Source organism: Mus caroli, unplaced genomic scaffold, assembly GCF_978045245.1.
Source record: "Mus caroli unplaced genomic scaffold, Mus_caroli_1 scaffold_10, whole genome shotgun sequence".
Lineage (NCBI taxonomy): Eukaryota > Metazoa > Chordata > Mammalia > Rodentia > Muridae > Mus > Mus caroli.
In genome coordinates, this window is record NW_028227265.1 from 6,573,236 (window position 1) to 6,592,404 (window position 19,169).

The window sequence follows — 19,169 nt, forward strand, 5'->3', positions numbered from 1 at the left end:
TTTCCCAAGGGGACACCTCTCACACAATAGAAAACACATGGTCCTTGCTTCCCTAGCTGTCATCCTGCATGGAATCCTACTACTGCCACACAGTCACGGCTGGAGTCACCCACTCTGAAGGATACCCTCTTCTTCCATTACCCCCCTGTCTGGCCCCATTCCCAGAATCACAGTTCTCACCTGGGGGCCCCTATAAACCAGGACAAAGGACTCCGCCAAGCACTTGAGATGCTTGGAGCTGGGGTAACTCACACGAGGGCAGACACATCATCCCCAAGGACACTGCAAATCAGAGGAAGCAGGGAAAGTGAGGGGTGCCTGGTCTCCTCCCCGGCCAGACCCACTCAGATGAGGACAAAGGTAGACCTTAGGCCTCTGTCTAAACCTGGGGCTTAAGGGGGCCTCATTCATGCCTCTCCTCCCATGCATGTAACACGTGTGCACATTCTGACCTCACCGAGTCCTGTGCCTGCCGCTCACTCCCACCAACTGTGCTGAGCAGAGGGCCCTGAGGTCCCTCCCAAGGCTAGGCCTGGGACAGGGGCCACTACACCCTCTGTGGTGAGAGTGGCACTGGGCACCTGTGATCCACCAAATAGTATGTTTTTAATTGAAATCCACTCTTTAGACGCCTGCTTTTCATACAGAGGCAAGAGTCATAACTGGGAATCAAAGATGGGATGAGCCCTAGCAGGGCGACTAAGGGTGACTTCTGCACTCGGCCAGGATAGTGCTCCCTCTAGCTGCCTAGTCCATGCTCCAGATTCTCCCACCACCCCTGACTCAATCCTCTCCTGGACCTCACAGAGATGACCTCCTTGAGTTGATCTGCCGTGGAGCCAAGGATGGGCCATGCTGTTGACCCTCATAGGATTTCCGGGTGCACATCCCAAGAGAGAACCCCTTGGTTGGGCCAAGTGGGTGTATCCACACAGCACATCTGCCCCTGGCTCTGGCTCTCACTGATGCCCGTACATGTCCGCCAGCCGAGCAAAGCGGGGGCCCCAGTCCCGGAGGTAGTCATAGTCTTGGTCCTCATCTGCCAGGCTGGACAGAATGGAGCTCAGTGTCCCTGCCACAGAGCCATCTCCCTCGTAGTCATAGATGAGAGCTGTGTCGTAGGGAGGCACGCTGGGGTCGCTGTCCGCAGCCTCCAAGCCCTGTGGAAAAGACCCCACAGACCTCAGGACCACTCAGGCAGGCAAGCAGCCACAGGCAGGGACAGCCCTGTCTCTTTTAAGATGGGCATGCAGTTGCTGGGCAGTGGTGGCGCACGCCTTTAATCCCAGCACTTGGGAGTCAGAGGCAAGGGCAGATTTCTGAGTTTGAGGCCAGCCTGGTCTACAGAGTGAGTTCCAGGACACCCAGGGCTACACAGAGAAACCCTGTCTCAAAAAACCAACCAAACAAAAAAGGTAGGCATGCAGAACATGCCCCTGTGCAGAACGGGCTGGGGGAGAAGGTTCTGCTCCCTCCGGTCCTTCCCCTCAGGGTGAGGAGAAGCTGTCTCCTGTCATAGCAGCTCTTTCTCCCGCCCACCCCCAGTCTCTCAGGCACCTTTCCATAACCATCTGGCCCCCTCCAGAGGCAGGATCTCCACTGGCACCCCGTTATCTTGTGACCAGTCCCTGCACTAGAATTAACATCCCCAAGGAGGCCCCCCCATTTGCTAGGAGCCCAGCTTCTCTGAGCTGTGTGGGCAGGCAGTCAATAGGGGGTTCCCCACATGGCCAGACTCAGACTTAGCCATCCCCGCTCCCCCCCCCCATTCTGATCATCTTTTGTGTAGACAGTAGTCACTCATGCGATGTTCAAACTGATGCTTTCTCCAGATGACGCCAAGGCAAGTCCTGCTCCTACCTCATCATAGTAAACAGAAGGAGGTCAGGAACCATGCAAGGGGACGACTTCCAGAGGGACAGGAAACAGAACTATTAAGGCCAGTGCTGGCTGGCCTTCTCTGGCCACATAGCCGCTAATGTTCGGCTCCTACCCACAGGGTTTGAAAAGTGGGTGGTCAACCTGTTCACTCGCCCGCTGAGGTTTTCCTAAGGCTCAGCCAGGGTCCTGCTGGTGAGCTCACCCCTGACACCCTGTAGCATGGGGACTGGAAGCCGGGTCTGGACATGGGTGTGTTTGTGCACATGTGCATGTATGCACACAAGCAGGCATTGCCCCATTCTGCGATCACCCCTCCCCTCCGGGCACCTACATCACTGATGAAGTTGGCAATGTCAGATGGGCTGGTGGGAAGCACTCGATGTGGCTGTGGCGCATAGCTGAAGGGGGCATCCCTGCGCAGGGGTGGCCTGCCCAAAGAGCGGCTGGTGGCCCTCGGCTCCACTGGGTGGCGCAGCTGGTTTATGTCGTAAGCATCCTGTGTGCATAGTAAACAGCTAAGGTCAGAGAAGGGACCTCCTGGTTGCCAGAGGATCTTCTAGGAGGCTGCTGGGCATTCTGGGACCCCTTCCCAGGGTTCCGTGTGTCTAAGCCACCACTCCTCTCCTTACCTGGTCCTCCTCCCCGCCTCCTTGCTCATTGTAGTTAAGGATGTTGTCCCGAAGGTCCTCTTGTAGCCCATGCAACAGACTCTTGCCCCGAGACTGCCCCCGGAACCGTGTGCGGAGCGCGGCAAGCAGGATGAGAACTGGAGGCACGAGAGACTGGCTGAAGTGTGGGCGCTTAAAGGACACAGGGTGGGGAAGGGACCCAGAACAGAGGGTGGGGCCGAGGACCTTCACTCACCTAGTAAGACCACGGTGCTGGCCAGCACAATGACCAGTGCCCCCAAGCTGACGCCTACACCTCCTCCTCGAAGTGCGGCAGCCCCGGGCAGGCAAGTGCCATCCGACCCACAGCGACACACGGTGACGTTCAGCGTTTGCTCTCGCTGCTGGGGTGGCTCCCCAGAGTCCTGGAGTAGCAGGCTCAGGCGATGCAGGCCCTCGGAGACCTGATGTCGGAGCCGCAAGCGTGCATGGCTCACTGCAGAAGGCGCAGCGTGGTCAGCTGAAGCTCCAGGATAACCCCGCTTCCGCCCAGAGAGTACCTGAGTCACTGGGTATCAGTTTCCCCATCTACCCATTGGATACCGTAGAAACGAATCCCAGCCCGGGGAAGGGGGTGGGGGGAGGACGTAGTCATGGTGATACATTGTATCGGCCTGTCTCTTGGGTCTCAGGGTTGCGGAGCTGAGAGAGTGGGGGAGGGCGTAGGGGGAGCGCACCGTTAATCTGGCTGAGGCTCCAGTTCCGGCCCAGATCTGGTACTCTGGGGTTCAGCTGGAAGTGGAAAGGGGCCCCGTGTGGGGGCAGGTCCTCATCCGTGGCACCCAAGAGGAGGCCAGGGCCCTGGTCTGGTTCACTGCACAGGCTGCCAGATGGAGGAAGAGCCAGTGCAGGGGCATGGTCGTTGACTTCTAGGATCTCAATGGACAGGGTGCCTGTGGCTGTGCTAGGAGGAATGGCTGGAAGAAGGGAGAGCTAATAAGCTTGAGCCCCACCCACAAGCTACCCTGTCAGTTGTCCACTTAGGGAAGCAGCGGGCTATGGGACAAAGACAACACCCGTTTCCCCTCACCATTGTCCAGGGCTAGGATGATGGCTCTGTACCAGCCGTCCTTCAAAAAGGGTGAAGCAGGGCTCAGCACTCGCTGGGTCTGGATCCTGCCTGTGGCCCCGTCCACTTGCAGCCAGTCTTCTGGGTCGTAGTCTTTGGAGTAGCTATTGGTGGGGAGAGGAGGAGAGGGATAAGGCTCACCCAAGATGCCTAGACATGGGGTCCCATACCATATATGCAAATACTACTATCACATACTCACCCATATGTGAACTGGGGTTGGCCAGCATTCAGCCTTTGAGGACCCCCAGCCCCAACTAACGTTTTTTTTTTTAAATTATTTTCATTTTATATTTTAATATTTTAAAAACTTATTTATTTACATGTGTGAGCACCATCACATACAAGAGAGCAAAGGGCATGGAGGAATTGAGTCTCTCCTCTGACCAGGTGGGTTCCAGGAAATGACCTTAGGTGGGCAAGCTTGGTGGTAAGCGCCTTAACCACTGAGCCATCTTGCCACCTACCACCACCCCAAGCTGGTTATTATTAACCCAACTGCACATGAGATGTGCTGCTGCCCAGATCAATAATCAGAGGCTACCTAAGAACTGTCTTGGACTATGTGCCCGTGTGGGAGCCCAGTCCTGTCCTGTGGGGTATGGTCACCCCACATACACACATAGGTATCTGAGGGGCTCAGTAGTACCCTGAGGGACGTACACTAATGGCCTTTCTCTTGCACCCTCAGAATCTAGAGGCACCCTCAGCAGTAATGGAACCACTGATCCCACCTCCTAAACCCTCAAGATCCCAGGGCAGCCCACCTGATTCTCTGCAGCTGTTCTGTGTCAGGGTCTCTGGCAGAGAAGGTGGCCACAGAGGTGCCTGGCGGGGCTCCTTCAGCTATGCTCGTCCTCAGTGGGTTCTCTGGAAACACTGGAGCTTCGTTGGTGTCCTGAACCCACACACTGACCCTGGTCTGGCCCCGCCGGGCCCGAGGGGCAGCTGCCTGCAGTGGGGCCTCGTTTTGTACAGACACTCTGAGCTCATACTGCTCACGGCTCTCATAGTCCAGGGGCTGCAGAATGACAGAGGCAGCTGAAATGCCAAGTGTTAAGAGCCTTTGCCCAGGTCTGTCCAGAGAGCCCAGCTTTTCTTCCCCCACCTTTAAACCTTGACATGATAAGAACTATGCAAGGCTCAAATATTACCAGGTGAGTTCCTGTTGCTCTGATGGGCTTGTTGAGTGTGGTGTGGTAGTTGCCTGTGTAACTCAACAGCTACAGGCTTTGTACGCAGCTGGGTGGTGGATGTGCCAGTTGATGCTCTACAGAGGGCCATCTGGCTCATGGTGATCGTTCACTGAGAGCAGCATGCAAAAAATTCTCCCTCGAGAGTCCCAGCCTACTTCAACTTGTCTGATCGGTTTCGTGCAATAAATCTTCAAATGTGCCAACATCCAAATGCATCTAAGTCTACATATGTTGTTGTGGTGTGTGTGTGTGTATGTGTATTTGTGTATATGTGTGTATAGTGTGTGTATGTATATGAGTGTGTGTATATGTATATGAGTGTGGGTATGTGTATATGAGTGTGTATATGTGTAAGTGTGTGTGTATATATTTATGGGTGTATGAATATGTATGTATGAGTGTGTGTGTATGTGTGTGAGTGTGTGCATGTGTGTGAGTGTGTGTGTGTATGTGTATATGTGTATGAGTGTGTGTGTATGAGTGTGCATATATATGTGTATGAGTGTGTGTGTGTATGTGTATGAGTGTGTGTGTGTGCGTGTGCATGTGTGTGCGTGTGCACGTATGAGTGTGTGTGTGTGGCAGCTGTTCCTCTGGTAAGAGTGGAGATCATGCTGGTGCAGTGTGTGTGGGTGTGGGTGTGTGGGTGCATGTGTGTGTGTGTGGTAGCTGTTCCTCTGGTAAGAGTGGAGATCATGCTGGTGCAGTTTTACATGAATTTTGGACCACCCTAATAAGAAGGGAGAAGGCCGTAGCAATGGCATTCTGAGGGTGCTTCCTACTGCCCAGTTTGGCCAGATACCTGTAGTCAGCACCCAGTCCATCCCGTGCCCTTACCCCAGGAGGTCGCCTAGCACAGCCCTACCTGGAAGGAACCCAGGGCAGCTCAAGCTGCAGCTGCCACAGGGAGAATCTGTGACGGATTCTAGCTGAGGTGGTAACACACTTGACAGGGACAGGGCTCACCTTGATCACAGACAGCACACCTTCATTGGTCTTAGGGTCTGTGTAGATCTTGAACTGCCCGTCAGGATCACCTTCCAGGATGGTGAACCTGGCCACCCAGTTGGGGGAACCGGGCAGGTCCTTGTCTTCCACCTCGAGCCGTCCCACGTCCACTCCACTGACAGCCTCTGCAGCCTCCATAAAGAACTGAGAGATCCCAGCCCGTGACTCACCGGTTGGCACCTTAGCATGCCTGCCCCTGGGACTCAGGATACCTTCTCTGCTTCTGGCTTAACACCATTGCTCACTACAGCATATTTCACTGGTTTCCAGAGCCACGGATCCCACCTGCTGGAGCTGCTCCTGGATATTGGACCAACTATTCTCCTCACACAGCAGGGGCCCGGGAGACTTCCTCCGGGCTGAGGACCCTGGAGCTGCTCTGCTCTAAGGGACCTCACGCGTCCCTGTGCCACGCTCCCTGCCCAGGCACTACCCTCCTCTATGCCATGAAACCACCCACCCTCACAGAGTCCCCTCTCAGAACCCACAAAAGGAAGGTAGCTTTAGGCTGATGGGGGCGGGCAGAAGTGGTACCTCATCCTTGGTGAACTCGGGGGCATTGTCGTTGATGTCATCTATGGAGATGATGGCTGAGGCTGTGGCAGTGAGGCCGTCTCCCGACATGTCTGCCACTTGCAAGGTCAGGTTATACACAGCCACCACCTGGGGACAATATGACATGTCTGAGAAGATGTGGTGCCTAGTGACAACCATTTTAGGATGACAGCAAAGCCAATTCCTGGCTGATGGTGCTACCTTGGTGGCAAGGATAAGAATACCCAGGTGCAGCTGCACAGGAGAGCTTCGGAGGCATCTCCCAGGCAGACGCAACTGGCTGGGGGCCGGGGTGGTGATGCTGTTATAGCACCAGCAAGGAAAGACCAGGGTGAGAGTAAGAACCACAGTGTGTGGGGCTGGAGAGATGGCTCAGTGTGAGGAGACCCGATGTGGAGAACTGGCCCCCAGGCCCTCAGTGGTCCGCGAGGCTAGGCCTCACCTCACGGTCCAGCCCCACTTGCACTGTGCGGATCTCTCCCGTGTGCTCGTCGATGCTGAAGAACTCAGGGCTGCCCTGTTCCAGGATGGAGAACCTGAGGGCTGCATTGTCTGTCTCTGGGTCGTCAGCATCCGTGGCCTCAGCCCTGGTGACGAAGGTGCCTGGGGATGACAGAGAGAAATGTGGTCAACCACCGTGGGACTGCGGTGCTGAGCCACCAGCTGGTGTAGGATCTCTGCAGAGAGAGACAGAAACACCTAAGGACCATGACTATGGTGGAACTGAGATCAACGCAGGGGCTAGGCCTAGAAGAGGTACCAGAGTTTCAAGTAGTCAAGGCTAGCCTCAGATTGGTTAGGTAACTAAATCAGCCTCCACTTCCCAGGTGTCAGGCTCACGGGTATGCACCACCACAACAGGCTGGGTAGACTGAGACCAGACTGCACCTGAAGCAGCAGCCAGAGGAGGCACTGCCCCAAGCTGTGGAGTCGTCTTTGTGGCATAAAAACTATGCTAGAGTAAGCTCATGGGCCCATGGACTCACTAACTAGGACGAAAGGGTTCCCTGAAATGCTAAGTTCATATTACGCAAAGTTCACCACCATGAAACAAAAAGGCGCAACTGGAACACAGCCACCCGGAAGCCTTTCAGTGTGGACCAAATTAACACTGACATGAGAAGTGTAAGAGATGGCTTTCTTACACCCGACCTTTCGAATGACCTTTGGATTGTCAATTCTGCCGCACTACGGAGGATCCTGGCATGCCAAGCCTGCGCACTGGTAGGGGAGGGGAAGGCTGTATCTCTAGTCCTTTGTAGGGAATTCTGGGATTTGGACCTTCTGAAGGCCCACCCCTTGGATGGGGCTGCGCTCCCACCTCACCTGGGATGGCACCCTCCAGGATGCGGCCTCTGAACACATCCTGTAGGAAGGCTGGCCGGTTGTCATTTTGATCCACCACAACGATCTCCAGGTCCGTGGGGTCCTCAAGGGTAGAGCCACCCAAGTCCAAGGCAAAGGCTCTTAGCTGGACAAACAGAAGGTAAGCAATGGTTCTGTGGCTCCTAAAGCCACGAAGAAGGAAGAGCAAGGGCTGAACGGAGGCGAGGAGCACACGGGATGGAAGGTGTGCTGTGGGCATGCACCCTTTTTCTGAATAGAGCCTGCTTTCTCCCAGCACATAGGCTCCAACTTTCCTCTCTTGCCTTGGCTGCCAGGATGCTCACATGCATCCTTGTGTGGATGAAATTATGCTCTTACTAAGTTTTATCTCCTTTTCTCTATGGTTTTGGCTCCTATCAAATTCATTTATTTTACTTTTTTATTTTTTATTTATTTATTTTTCTTGAGACAGGGTTTCTCTGTGTAGCCCTGGCTGTCCTGGAACTCAGTCTGTAGACCAGGCTGGCCACAAACTCAGAGATCCACCTGCCTCTGCCTCCCAAGAGCTGGGATTAAAGGCGTGCGCCACCACTGCCCAGCTTATTTTTTAATTTAAAACAATATTTTTAGACAGGGTCTCTCTGTGAGCTGTGGTGTCCTGGAAATCACTATGTAGACCAGGCTAGCCTTGAACTCACATTGATCGGCCTGTACCATGCCTGGCTTAATTCGTTTTACTTTTTGGAACAGGGTTTCACGTGAGATTACAATGTTCTAAACCTGCTCCTTTTCAGAGAATGGCACAGCCAAGCACTTGGGAGGCAGAGACAGGAACACAGCAAACTCAAGCCCAGTCAGAGACACACAGCAAGACATTGCAAGTCACATTAAAAAAAGAAAAAATCGGGGCTGGAGAGATGGCTCAGTGGTTAAGAGCACTGACTGCTCTTCCGAAGGTCCTGAGTTCAAATCCCGACAACCACATGGTGCCTCACAACCATCTGTAATGAGATCTGACACCCTTGTCTGGTGCATTTGAAGACAGTACAGTGTACTTAGATATAATAATAAATAAATCTTTTTTAAAAATCATCCAAGCCGGGCGTGGTGGCACACACCTTTAATCCCAGCACACGGGAGGCAGAGGCAGGCAGATTTCTGAGTTTGAGGCCAGCCTGGTCTACAGAGTGAGTTCCAGGACAGCCAGGGCTACATAGGTCTCTAAAAACCAAAAAAAGAAAAAAGAAAAAAGAAAAAAAAATCATCCAATGGGTTCCTCTGGAAGAATACTCTAACAGCCTCTTAAATTTGGAAGAATCTCTCAAGGATATAAAAGAAATCTTGACCTTTGGGAAAGGGAAATAGAAAGCTATCAAGTCTCAGGCCGGCTAGGATGCAGTCCACGGGGTCCTGGCTATATAAGGCTTCTACAGGCTTTGTTTGGCTTTATCCTTGTGGTATGTAGTAGAGGCTGGCTTCAAACTCATGACCCTCCTGAGCCTCCTAAGTATCATAGGTCTGTAATACTATTCAAAGCTCTATTTATTCATTAGCAGGCTATGTTGGGGATGGAAACCAGGGCCTTTAAACACTAGGTAAGCACACTGCATCTCAGCCTGGCAGATAAAGGAGGTTCCGGGCTTGTCTCTTGGCCTTGTGCACACTTTGTGACTCTCACATCTCCTCCTGAATCCCAACATTGTAATGGTAGCGGAGGCCCCTTGTTGGCTAGTCACTCCGCAGAGTTCATTCCCTGCAGAGGACAGTAACACTATTTGGGAATTCTTCATGACACACCTATCCATCCAACAGAACCTGGATCCAAGGATTGGCTGTCAGGTCAGCTCATCAGTTGCAGTGATGCTCTGCATGCCAAAAGACCACCTACTCACGGCCTCACGGTGTGTGGTGTGGTAACAGGAGCCCAAACACTTAATCCTCTGATGTGGGTCTTAGGACCAGATCTTGCTTCAGAAGCATCTGGCCTGGAGCCCTTCACGTGGGGAACAGAAGCTGAGCAGTTTGGCTTCCCACAGGCCCTACCCTGAAGCGGTCCGTCTTCTCGCGGTCCAGCGTGGCGTTGAGGTACACCCTCCCGGTGAACTTGTCGATGGAGAAGACATTTCGGGGCTCCTCATCCACTCCGGGACCCTGGATGCTGTAGATGACACTGCCTAGCTGCTGTTTGTCGGACTTGATCTGTGGGGGAGGAAGGAGGCTCCATGAGGGCCAGAGAGCACCCCAATACCTTCGTGTTTCACCCCAACAGAGGTCCAAAGCTCTGAAGCCTAACAAGTTGCTCCCCTAAACTGTAGCCCAGCTGCAGGGCATCCTGAGACCTGGCAGACAGCTGTATTCTGAGGATGAAGAGGGCTGAGCGGTCACAGGTCTGTCTGTACTGCTGATGAAGTGTGTGCCTTTGGGGGGGGGGGACATGTAGCCTGGGGGCATGTTCACCCCAGTAGCTAGGTGCTTGTGGCTCAGGGCTATGGGGACCCCACTTTTATCCCACAAAGTGAGAAAGTTCTTCCCAGGCTATACAACTAGCTCCTGTCAGCAGGTGGGGCTTCCCTATATCCAAGAGGATCTTTAAGAAATGTTGAAACTGGACTGAAGAGATGGCTCAGCAGTTAAGAGCACTGACTGCTCTTTCAGAAGTCTTGAGTTCAATTCCCAGTGACCACATGGTGGCTCACAACCATCTGTAATAAGGTCTGATGCCCTCTTCTGGTGTGTCTGAAGACAGCTACAGTGTACTCATATATTTAAAATAAATAAATCTTAAAATAAATAAATCTTAAAAAAAATCTTGATCATGGTGGGTTTAAAAAAATTTTAAAAACTTAAGAAATGAGGGAACCTATGGGGACAACCCATCCCCCTTCTCTTACCTGCACAAGTGGGTAGGGGAGGCGTTTGTGGTTCTCAGACACACTGATGGGTGGGATGACCCAGGCTCTCCGCACACGGCCTGGGGCTGATGCCCGGCGCCAGGGATACAGGGTGCTGGGTTTGGGCTCAGGGACTGCCCAGGACAGGCCAAGGCTCTAAAACACAAATAGAATGCCATCACACAGGGCACAGGAACACCAGGATGACATCATTCTTAGGACTATGCTCGGGCTCTATATCACCTGGGGAGTCACTCTGCAGGGTACAGGCTGTGTGGGCCTTGGCAGACACATCCTGGGGAGCTTAGCTCTCAAAGTTCCCATATGGATAGTCCATGACTGTCTCTTCTCCTTGTCTAGACGCCAGAATACAGGCTGTGTCCACAGGGTCATCAGATCCCTACAGCAGACATTGTTTATTGGGTGGTTGGAGGAAGTGTGAGGGTCTGCACTTTTCCTGCAGTCCCTGAGAGGTCAGATGCCAACGAGGAAAGAGGGTAACTCTTGCTTCCTGGGAGTGAGGGCCCAAGAGGAAAGACAGCAGCTGGTAGGGCCAGGGACTCAGTCGGAGATGGGGCCACTGAGTTAGAGTGGGAGGTAACAAGTGTGTGTCCCTCTTCACCCTCACAGCTTGAATGTCACAAGTTAATGGTAACAGTGCCTACTTTTATTAGAATAGACTAGGGAAGGGAGGGGCCCTGCCCCTAAGCATCTAGGTCTACCTGACACACACACCCTAGCCTCCTGGGGGTAGCCATGCACACAGCAGACACCTGGTCAGAAACCTCCCTCTGCACCAGGCCTGGGGCTTGATTTTAAACACTTCCAGAAACCAGGTTAGGGAGCCCAAGAGTTGGTGGCTTCTCTGCTACAGTCGGCTGTGTGAACAGAGAGGGGCCACGCTCCAGATATCCCATGCGACTTCTCAATATTGCATTGCAGAAGGAATGCCCAAGCATCCAGAGCCCTGGGCAATTCAGGGCACCAAGGGGCTTCACCGAAGCTGATTGGCACAGTGGGACTTAGTGTCTGTGGTCTCCTTTGCTGGCCAGCCTGGTCTGTGACAAGGACTAGAGCATGGGACGGGACCAGGGAGGACGTGCCCTACAGAAGCCATGGACTTGGCTGGGCCAGAGCCAGAGATGCTCCAGGGCACAGGGTGTGACAGGGCTCAACTGAGAGGCTGGCTGGGGAAAAGGGATGGTCTATTCAATACACCACGTGATTTTCATAACTGAATCTCAGTTCTGGAAACCCAGAAGTCTTGGAATATATCCCATTCTTCCTCATCATACCCAGGAGGTTGGCAGTGACCTCTAACATGCTGAACCAGAGTTGGCTCAGAGGACAAAGATGCTCACTTCCAAGTTGGATAGCCTGAGTTTGATCTCTGGAAGCCATATGGTAGATAGATAATTGACTCCTGTAACTTGTACTCTGACCTCAACATGATATTTCCTGCCACGGTAAATAAATGTAATTTAAAAGAAAGACTCAGTGTCCCGGAGAAAAGGGACCCCAGGAAAAGTACAGACCCTCACACTGCCTCCAACCACCCAATAAACAATGTCTGCTGTAGGGATCTGATGTGTGTCTGCAGACAGGAGATGAAGCCAAGTCTCTAAGCTCAGAGGGAGCTCTACTGACTCCCATTCTCCCCAAACCCACTGCCATTACCTGTGTACACTCACAGATAACCCCACCCCTCAGAGGGTTGACTAAGGCCTGGGGAAGAGATTCACCAAACGAGTACATGGCAGAATGCATAGCAGCTCCCCAGAGGCATCGCCAACCTTGAGGTTCTGTCCCGGTTCTCACGCGGTTTTCATCCCATTTCTGATTGGATTTAACTGAGTGACCTGTCCTCCAATTGCTCCTTATTCCTCCCCTTGATTTGGAAGGATGATGAGAACCGGTGTTCTGAGGATGCTGGGGGTACCCTTGTATCCCCTTGGCTTCACTGGTATTCCCGAATGACTCCTCATCACAAAGCACACCCTGGCAGTGGCTGCCATATGTGGGGATGTTGGTCACATTCTGACCACATCCTCCATAGCACGTGTTGGCTAGGAACAAAACCTAGGGCATCCTCATGTGTCTAGGATGCTGGGAGGCTTTCAGGCCAAGGCTGGGCAGGGTACCACCTGGCATCATGTGTGCAAGTGCTGGCTGTAGAAGGCTCTAGCACATGGGGACTACTAGGCTTGGAGATGCTCTCAGCATTTGTAGCCATCCCTGACTGCATTCCCCCAGGCCCACAGGAGGGTCCAGGGCAAGCAGAGGGGCTGACCCTTCAGAATCCTTGCTAGCCTGGACTTCTTGAGCCAAGGGCAGCGCTTGGGAGATTTCAGCCTCTGTCTCAGGGCTGTTCACATGCCCTTTGTTTACATTTATTTATCTTGGGGGTGGAGAGACATCTGCAGCACATGTGTGGAGGTCAGAGGGCGGCTTACAGGAGTCAGTTCGCTCCTTCTGCTATGCAGGTTCTGGGAAAGCACTTGGGTCTTTAATAGCAAACTCCCCTACCTACTGAGCCCTACCCGCTGATCTGTCTTGTTGGCTGGTATGTGCCTCCTTCAAGGTTCCGTCCTGCGGAGAGGTGCTTTCTAGATGTAATTCTCTGAATCTGTCCCGTCCATAGTTGCAGTCTCAGAGGACAGGGAGCAGGGCCATGCTTACCCTTCTGTCTCATTCCAGCTAATGTAACTACTCAGCAGCTTCCTTGGCTGTACCAGTGTGCCAGTGTGCCAGTGTGCCAGTATGCCAGTCTAGCCTTAGCAAGGTTGAGACCCAAGTGTCACAGTCGGTAGGGGTTGCTGTACAGAAGTGGCAGATCCCCAGGTGGGTAGGGCTCAGACTCCCCACAGCCCTCAATCCAGACCTCTCTCTGCTTTGAGGTTTGTTTATGTCTTCTATAGCCCAGGCTGGCCTCAGACTTACTATGTAGCTAAAGATGAGCCTGGACTGCTGCCTGGACTCCCCATGTGGACCCTCTACAGTCAAGTCACCTCTCCTTTCCTTCCAAGGGCAGATCCTTGGGCTGCCCATGTGGAAGGGCGAGCACTGGGTGGTTCTCAGGGCAGAGCAGGGCTAGGAGTGTGGAGGCGGAGCCATCACATACAGACATGCCAGCCAGCACAGCATTGAGTGTGCCGGCCCCAGCCTCAGCATGTATCTATCCTAGGTAGCCAGAATGCCATCCTAGCCTCAATATCACCATGGCTACCGGAGAGAAGCCCGCCCCCGACTACGCCCCTCAGAATGACGGGCCGGATGGGATCAGGAGCTCCAAGGAGATCCCCTCATAGCGTTCATGCTTAGTGCTCACTGTGTGTCCACTCCTAGGGAAACTCCACTTGGCTCCACCCCAAGCGAGAGAACTGAGAGGCCCTGGCAGGGACCAGAAAGCAGGCCACATGGAGGTTGGAGCGATGGCTCAATGTTTAAAAGCAATTACCGCTCTTATAGAGGACCAGGGTTTGATTCCCAGAATCCACATGGTGGCTAACAGTCATCTATATGTAACTCCAGGCCCCAGGGGATCTCTGACACATCCTTCTGGCTTCCTCCAGTACAGCATGTATGTGGTACATATGCTTACACACGCACCAGGCAAATCACGTAAAAATAAATCCGGTTTTACAATTATAAGAAGGTTATGCAAATGGCACTTACACCCAAGGAGACTGGTGGGACTGGGCCAGATGGGCACCACAGAGCCCAGCGGCTCCCACGGCTCTATGTGCTTGTTCCATGCTGAGTGGACAACTTGCCTGCTGGCTATCCAGGCCCCTGGATCTGATCTGTGGAGCCTCTATGGAGGCTGGGGGTCACAGGAGGGAAATACAATGGCTGATTGGGTTGGGAGATGCTCTAAGGGCAGCAAGGAGCAATAGCCAGCCAGCCAGCCAGGCTTAGATTTCAGCCTCTCCACGTCCCTTCCTGCAGCACACATGGATGGCCAAGACTCAGGAAGGTACCAGTCCTGTGCGCACCTGCATCTAGCCTGCTTTGAGATCAAAGGTTTTGGCTCCACTTCTGCTCTCTTGTCCTGTTTCCCAGCCCGACTAAGGCACCACACTGGGAGCCCCTTGTTTGATGGGTGGGAGCCCATCCCACCAGTGGGGACCCCAGCCACCTACTCCTCAGCCCCTCAAGGCAGTGGAGGCCAGCTGCAGTAAAGTCCTGTCACCCACTTAGTCCTGGAATCCAGAGAGCAGAGGACCCTGTTCAAGACAGGAGGGTGAGCATGGAGGGGCCAGAGTCCTGCCCGGGTATCTCTGTCCTCACAGATGGCACCTTGGCCTTAGAACCTGCCAAGGCCAGCATGCAGAGCCACTTTTAGGTCAGGGCAGTGTCCCTACCAGGCACACACCTGCCTGCCTGGCATGGGGAACCTGGGCCACAGCCTCCATGGACACAGGGGCTTTTGGCCTGAGCTCAGTGGCAGACCCTGAGATGTGTCTGAGGGGCTACTTTGGGGGAAGTTTGGCTCTGTCTTCCTCCCCTCAGGATAGTGTGTGGGTTGGGATCTGAGGCTCTTCATGACACCAAAGCCTGAGAGAAGGCGCCTTTCTCATAGCTCCGAGACAGGTCTAGAGAGGCTGAGCCATTTGCCCAAAGCCACACAGGCAGAGTTGGCACGAGAAGGCATGCCAGGCTGATGTCATCTGTAGTGTCTGCCCTGCCTTGGGAAGGCCTGTTGAGAATGGGATTCCCAGGCTCTTTGAAGCCCCCGTGGCCTGGGAAGAACTTCCTCCCTTCCCCCAGTCCTGTGGCCTCCATCAGCTGCCCCAGCCAGTGCCCACGGCCTTGGCACTCACCGGGTGTGGTCAAGGCAGGGCCTGGGAACCTTGGGTCCCTGGGCTGTCCACAGCCCAAGTTCACGAGGTCACAGAACCACAATGTCTTGGCAGGGCCTCGTGCCTAGATCAGAGGCTGCAGGGGAATGAGTGGGCGCCCAATGGGCAGGCCACAGCCAGCTTCCGGCTCATGGGAGGCATTTGTGTAGCCCATCCCATGTTCTCGCACCCTACCCACTTTCCAGAAGACGTGGCAGGCAGGGGGCAAGGCTAGGGGCCTCCTTGGGAAGCTAGGACATCTGGTGTTTAGGATAAAGCACATGGCCACAGCTGGCTCACAGGCTTCCCACATTCAGAACAGAGGACAAGACAGAGGCACCTGGAAGGTGACTTTGTGGCAGGTATTCCTACACGATCCACTCCTCTGACCCCCATCCCAAACCAGACAGGAAATAGTTACAGACTCTCTTCCCTCAGTAGATACCCAATGTGCCCCACCTCATCCCTGGTCTGCTCTTGGCCAAGGACCAACCCAGACACAAGTTGGAAAGTCCTAGAGACATCTGGGGACATTGGCTAATTCCCTCTGGGGTCTTTCCTGATCCCCTCCCAACCCCAAGGAGTTGTGGGGTGACTAGAATCCTGCTATGCATGCAGTATGTGCTTGGGCCAGGCAAGAGGCTTACCAACACTACCAATGGAATAGCATCAGCCATTGCCAGGGGCCAAGGAGAGAGCTATCTAGCACTGGTGCACGCCCCTGCATTGATCCTGGGCAGAGGTTCTGGTGACAGGGAGATGGGACTGACTGGGAAGACACAAGTGTCCTAGCCACGAGAGCAAGGTGTGTGTTCCATCTTAACAGAGCTAATGGCCTTTGGGGTGGAGGGCAGGAAGCCCCCTGCATTGACTTCCCACAGCTTCTCAGGCCTGCACAGCTCCCACAGGCTGGAATCCATGGCCACCTCATTCCTGGACAGCCAGCATGCCAGGAATGAGCCCAGCTGTTGGCCTGGCCTAGGGTGGCCCCACATTCCCACTGTGGGACCACCCTGTCCAGCTGCTGCAGTCATCAGAGGAGAATGGGGAGGGGGCAGACAGGCAGCTGTCCCTGCCGATCAGATTGGTCCTGCCTGCCTGCCTGCCAGCACAGGCTGGGCACAGTGCTCAGGACTGTGAGCAGCCTGCCTCCAGCCTGAGTCACTACAGGCTGCAGGCTGGATCTGCTAGAGATGAGGCTCTCTCTCAGTGTCAGTGACTAGTCCCCCAAAGTACTGCTGAGACCCATCTTTCCTGCAGACTCCACACGGCTTCATTGGTTCCTAGACAGAGGTGAGGTGGGCAGGCATCTCTCTGGGCTATCCGTGATGCCCTCAACCCAGCTCAGGAGTAGCAATTAGAGAGACTGAACCCCAAGGGCAGGGGCTGAGGGGGTCATCTTTATGAGTGCTAGTACTAATGTGTAGTACTAGATACTAGATACTGGGATTAGACCCCCAGATCTCAAGCGTGCTTAGCAAGTGTTCTACTGGCTATAGCCCTGGCTGCTTTTAGTTTTCTTTTGAGGCGAGGTATTAGTAAATTGCCCAGGTTGGCTGTTAACTTGTAAACTTCCTGCTTCAGTTTCCTGAGCAGCTAAAGTTTGAGGCCTGGCGGGGACCAGTTCTGAACGCAATACACCCCCTGGTGCTGCGGTGGAATTCGGGAAGCTCAGATTCCAGAGGGAGCCTGGGTAGGGAGGCCATGGAGCGAGTTGTGAATCCGAATCCGTGCACAGCCCACTTCCAACCCCAAACCGAGGAGCCCAAGACAGAGCAGCTGGGCCAGGGTAGCCAGGGAAAAGCCCAGTAAGGAAGCAAGAATGGCCAGACGGCAGCAGCCCCAGGACCTGGTGTGTGGACAAAAGCTGACAGAAGCACGAAAGCGGGGGGGGGGGGGGGTGATGCCTGGGGCGGGGGGTGGTGGTGAGAGGGGTATTGTGCAGTTGCCCTAGTATAACAGAGAGGGGAGTCTTGGGGATGGAAGGGGAGAAAAATGCTACCCAACACTACCCACCCTCCAGCCTTGGGGGTGCTGTTACTGTAGCCAGTAGGGAGCAAATCCCAGCCCAGGGTATGGAGGGGCCTCTGATGGGTCAGGGCGTTATGCACAAGACTAGGGTTCTGTGTTGGGTCTTAACTAGCCTAGCAGATGTGCCCAGGTAAGGGAATGTGGGCCCCCAAAGCTGGGGTGTTGCTGGTTGGAAGTGTAGGGCTGATGACCCAGGGCCAGCTGCAAGGGGGGCTCTCTGGCCAGGCTCCTGTCAGCTGCTGAGAACTGAAACTTGAGTAGAGTTGCAAGGCTTTGTGGGAATTTGAGGGGACCAAGAAAGTCCTGAAGTGTGTTCCCGGAAGGGACGGACCCCCCACCACACACCCATGCAATGCTGGCTGACCTCTCTCCACACACAGCAATTCTTTGTGCTCGCCACCTGTTGCCTCTGGGGCGCAGAGGCTGGCCACAGCCTCATTGCACATCTCTGTGGAAAGGGACCCTGGCAGGGACCACAGAATCCATATCCCCGTTCTGGCCAGTCCAGGACCATTCAGCAGCCAGTCTGAGGACTGCCAACAGCAGGAAAAACGGGGGACCTGGGCTTTACCCATCCTTCTTTGTGCCATGTTAAGAAGACGGGGGTACCAGAGACTGACTGATCTGGGGACCACAGATCACTCCATCTCCAGGCGGATCCAGGCACAGCCGCTGGCCCGGTCAGGTCAAAGGCAGTGTAAACTGAGAGTGTGTTGGGCTACTCTGGCCTGGAGTTATTTTCTCTGGATTCTTAGGTCCTGTAGGGAAGCATTGCAGCTCCTCTAGGACCATTGGGTAGAGACTCAGGCACCACCAAGACCAACCAGGGGCATAAGTGTTACAGACGCTGTGGCTTTCTGCCCCTTCTGTCTGCCTCGTGCTCTGGAATAGAAAGGACCTCTCAAGACTGGCCACCCTTAGGCTCTGGGAGGCTCCAGGGAGCACTTGTGATATGCTTCCAGACTGAAGGGACAGCCCAATGGCTGTTCCCGTGTCTCAGAGATGCTTCCCAGTCCTGAACCATTTTGCTCACTGATGTACAGGTCAGTCACCCTCCCTCTGGAAGCCCCTAAACACAGGACACCCCTTCCTACAATGCTTCAGAGAGTGCGGCCCACCCTGGACACTGCAGGCCGCAGCTCTCAGGTTCCCCCAGAGACACTCCAGGCCAGTGGTCCCAGGAATGCTATCCCAAAGCTGGAGGAAGGGATGCCACAGGGCTTACAAGCTTACCTGGGCAAGCAGCCCGAGGGCGAGGAGCAGAGCAGAACCCATTGGGGCAGCGGCGGAAGAGCCGAGGACAAGTGGCCGACTGGGCGGCCGTGGGACGGGCGGTGGCGCTTCTTCTACCCCCACGCTGAGAGCATTGGGCTGAGTGACAGCGCAAGTGCTTGGGGAGCGGGCCAAGGGACTGCACGTGTGTGGTGGGGCGGGGCCAGGGCGGGGTCTGGGCAGGGCTAGGGCTGAGTGACAGCATGAGGGGCAGAGTCATGGGCGGGACTAGAGATGTGTGACAGCACATGTAGGTGGGCCTGGACAGCCACAAGAGTGTGGTGTGAAGGATGCAAGGCAGAGCCAGAGCAAAGTGATAGGGGGGCGGGGGATCTGAGTGACAGCATATGTGGTCAGTGCCTGAGGGAGGCTCTGTAAAGTTTTGAGGTCAGCGCATGTGTAGTAGGGGGCTCCTGGACTGAGTGACAGCA

At 54.4% G+C, this 19,169-nt stretch overlaps 1 protein-coding gene across 1 annotated transcript; it reads right to left on the reverse strand.

Annotated features, from left to right (window-relative positions):
- Positions 1 to 597: 597 nt before the first annotated feature.
- Cdh15 (cadherin 15) lies at positions 598 to 18,801 on the reverse strand. The gene is made up of 14 exons (XM_021170891.3): positions 18,700 to 18,801; positions 10,595 to 10,750; positions 9,747 to 9,902; positions 7,704 to 7,848; positions 6,820 to 6,980; positions 6,357 to 6,485; positions 5,781 to 5,966; positions 4,386 to 4,639; positions 3,580 to 3,722; positions 3,227 to 3,466; positions 2,746 to 2,985; positions 2,511 to 2,647; positions 2,213 to 2,377; positions 598 to 1,160 (listed from the first exon to the last, which is right to left on the reverse strand). Exons 1-14 carry the CDS (start codon positions 18,739 to 18,741, stop codon positions 960 to 962), a joined length of 2,355 nt encoding a protein of 784 aa, XP_021026550.1. The 5' UTR covers positions 18,742 to 18,801; the 3' UTR covers positions 598 to 959.
- Between the last annotated feature and the right edge of the window lie 368 nt (positions 18,802 to 19,169).

Coding starts and splice junctions, on each gene's coding strand:
- Cdh15 (XM_021170891.3), bottom strand. CDS start 18,741: ATGGGTTCTGCTCTGCTCCTCGCCCTCGGGCTGCTTGCCCAG. Junction 7,849..9,746: donor AGAAGACGGACCGCTTCAGG/GTAGGGCCTGTG, acceptor CTGTTTGTCCAG/CTAAGAGCCTTTGCCTTGGA. Junction 1,161..2,212: donor TTGCCAACTTCATCAGTGAT/GTAGGTGCCCGG, acceptor TCTTTTCCACAG/GGCTTGGAGGCTGCGGACAG.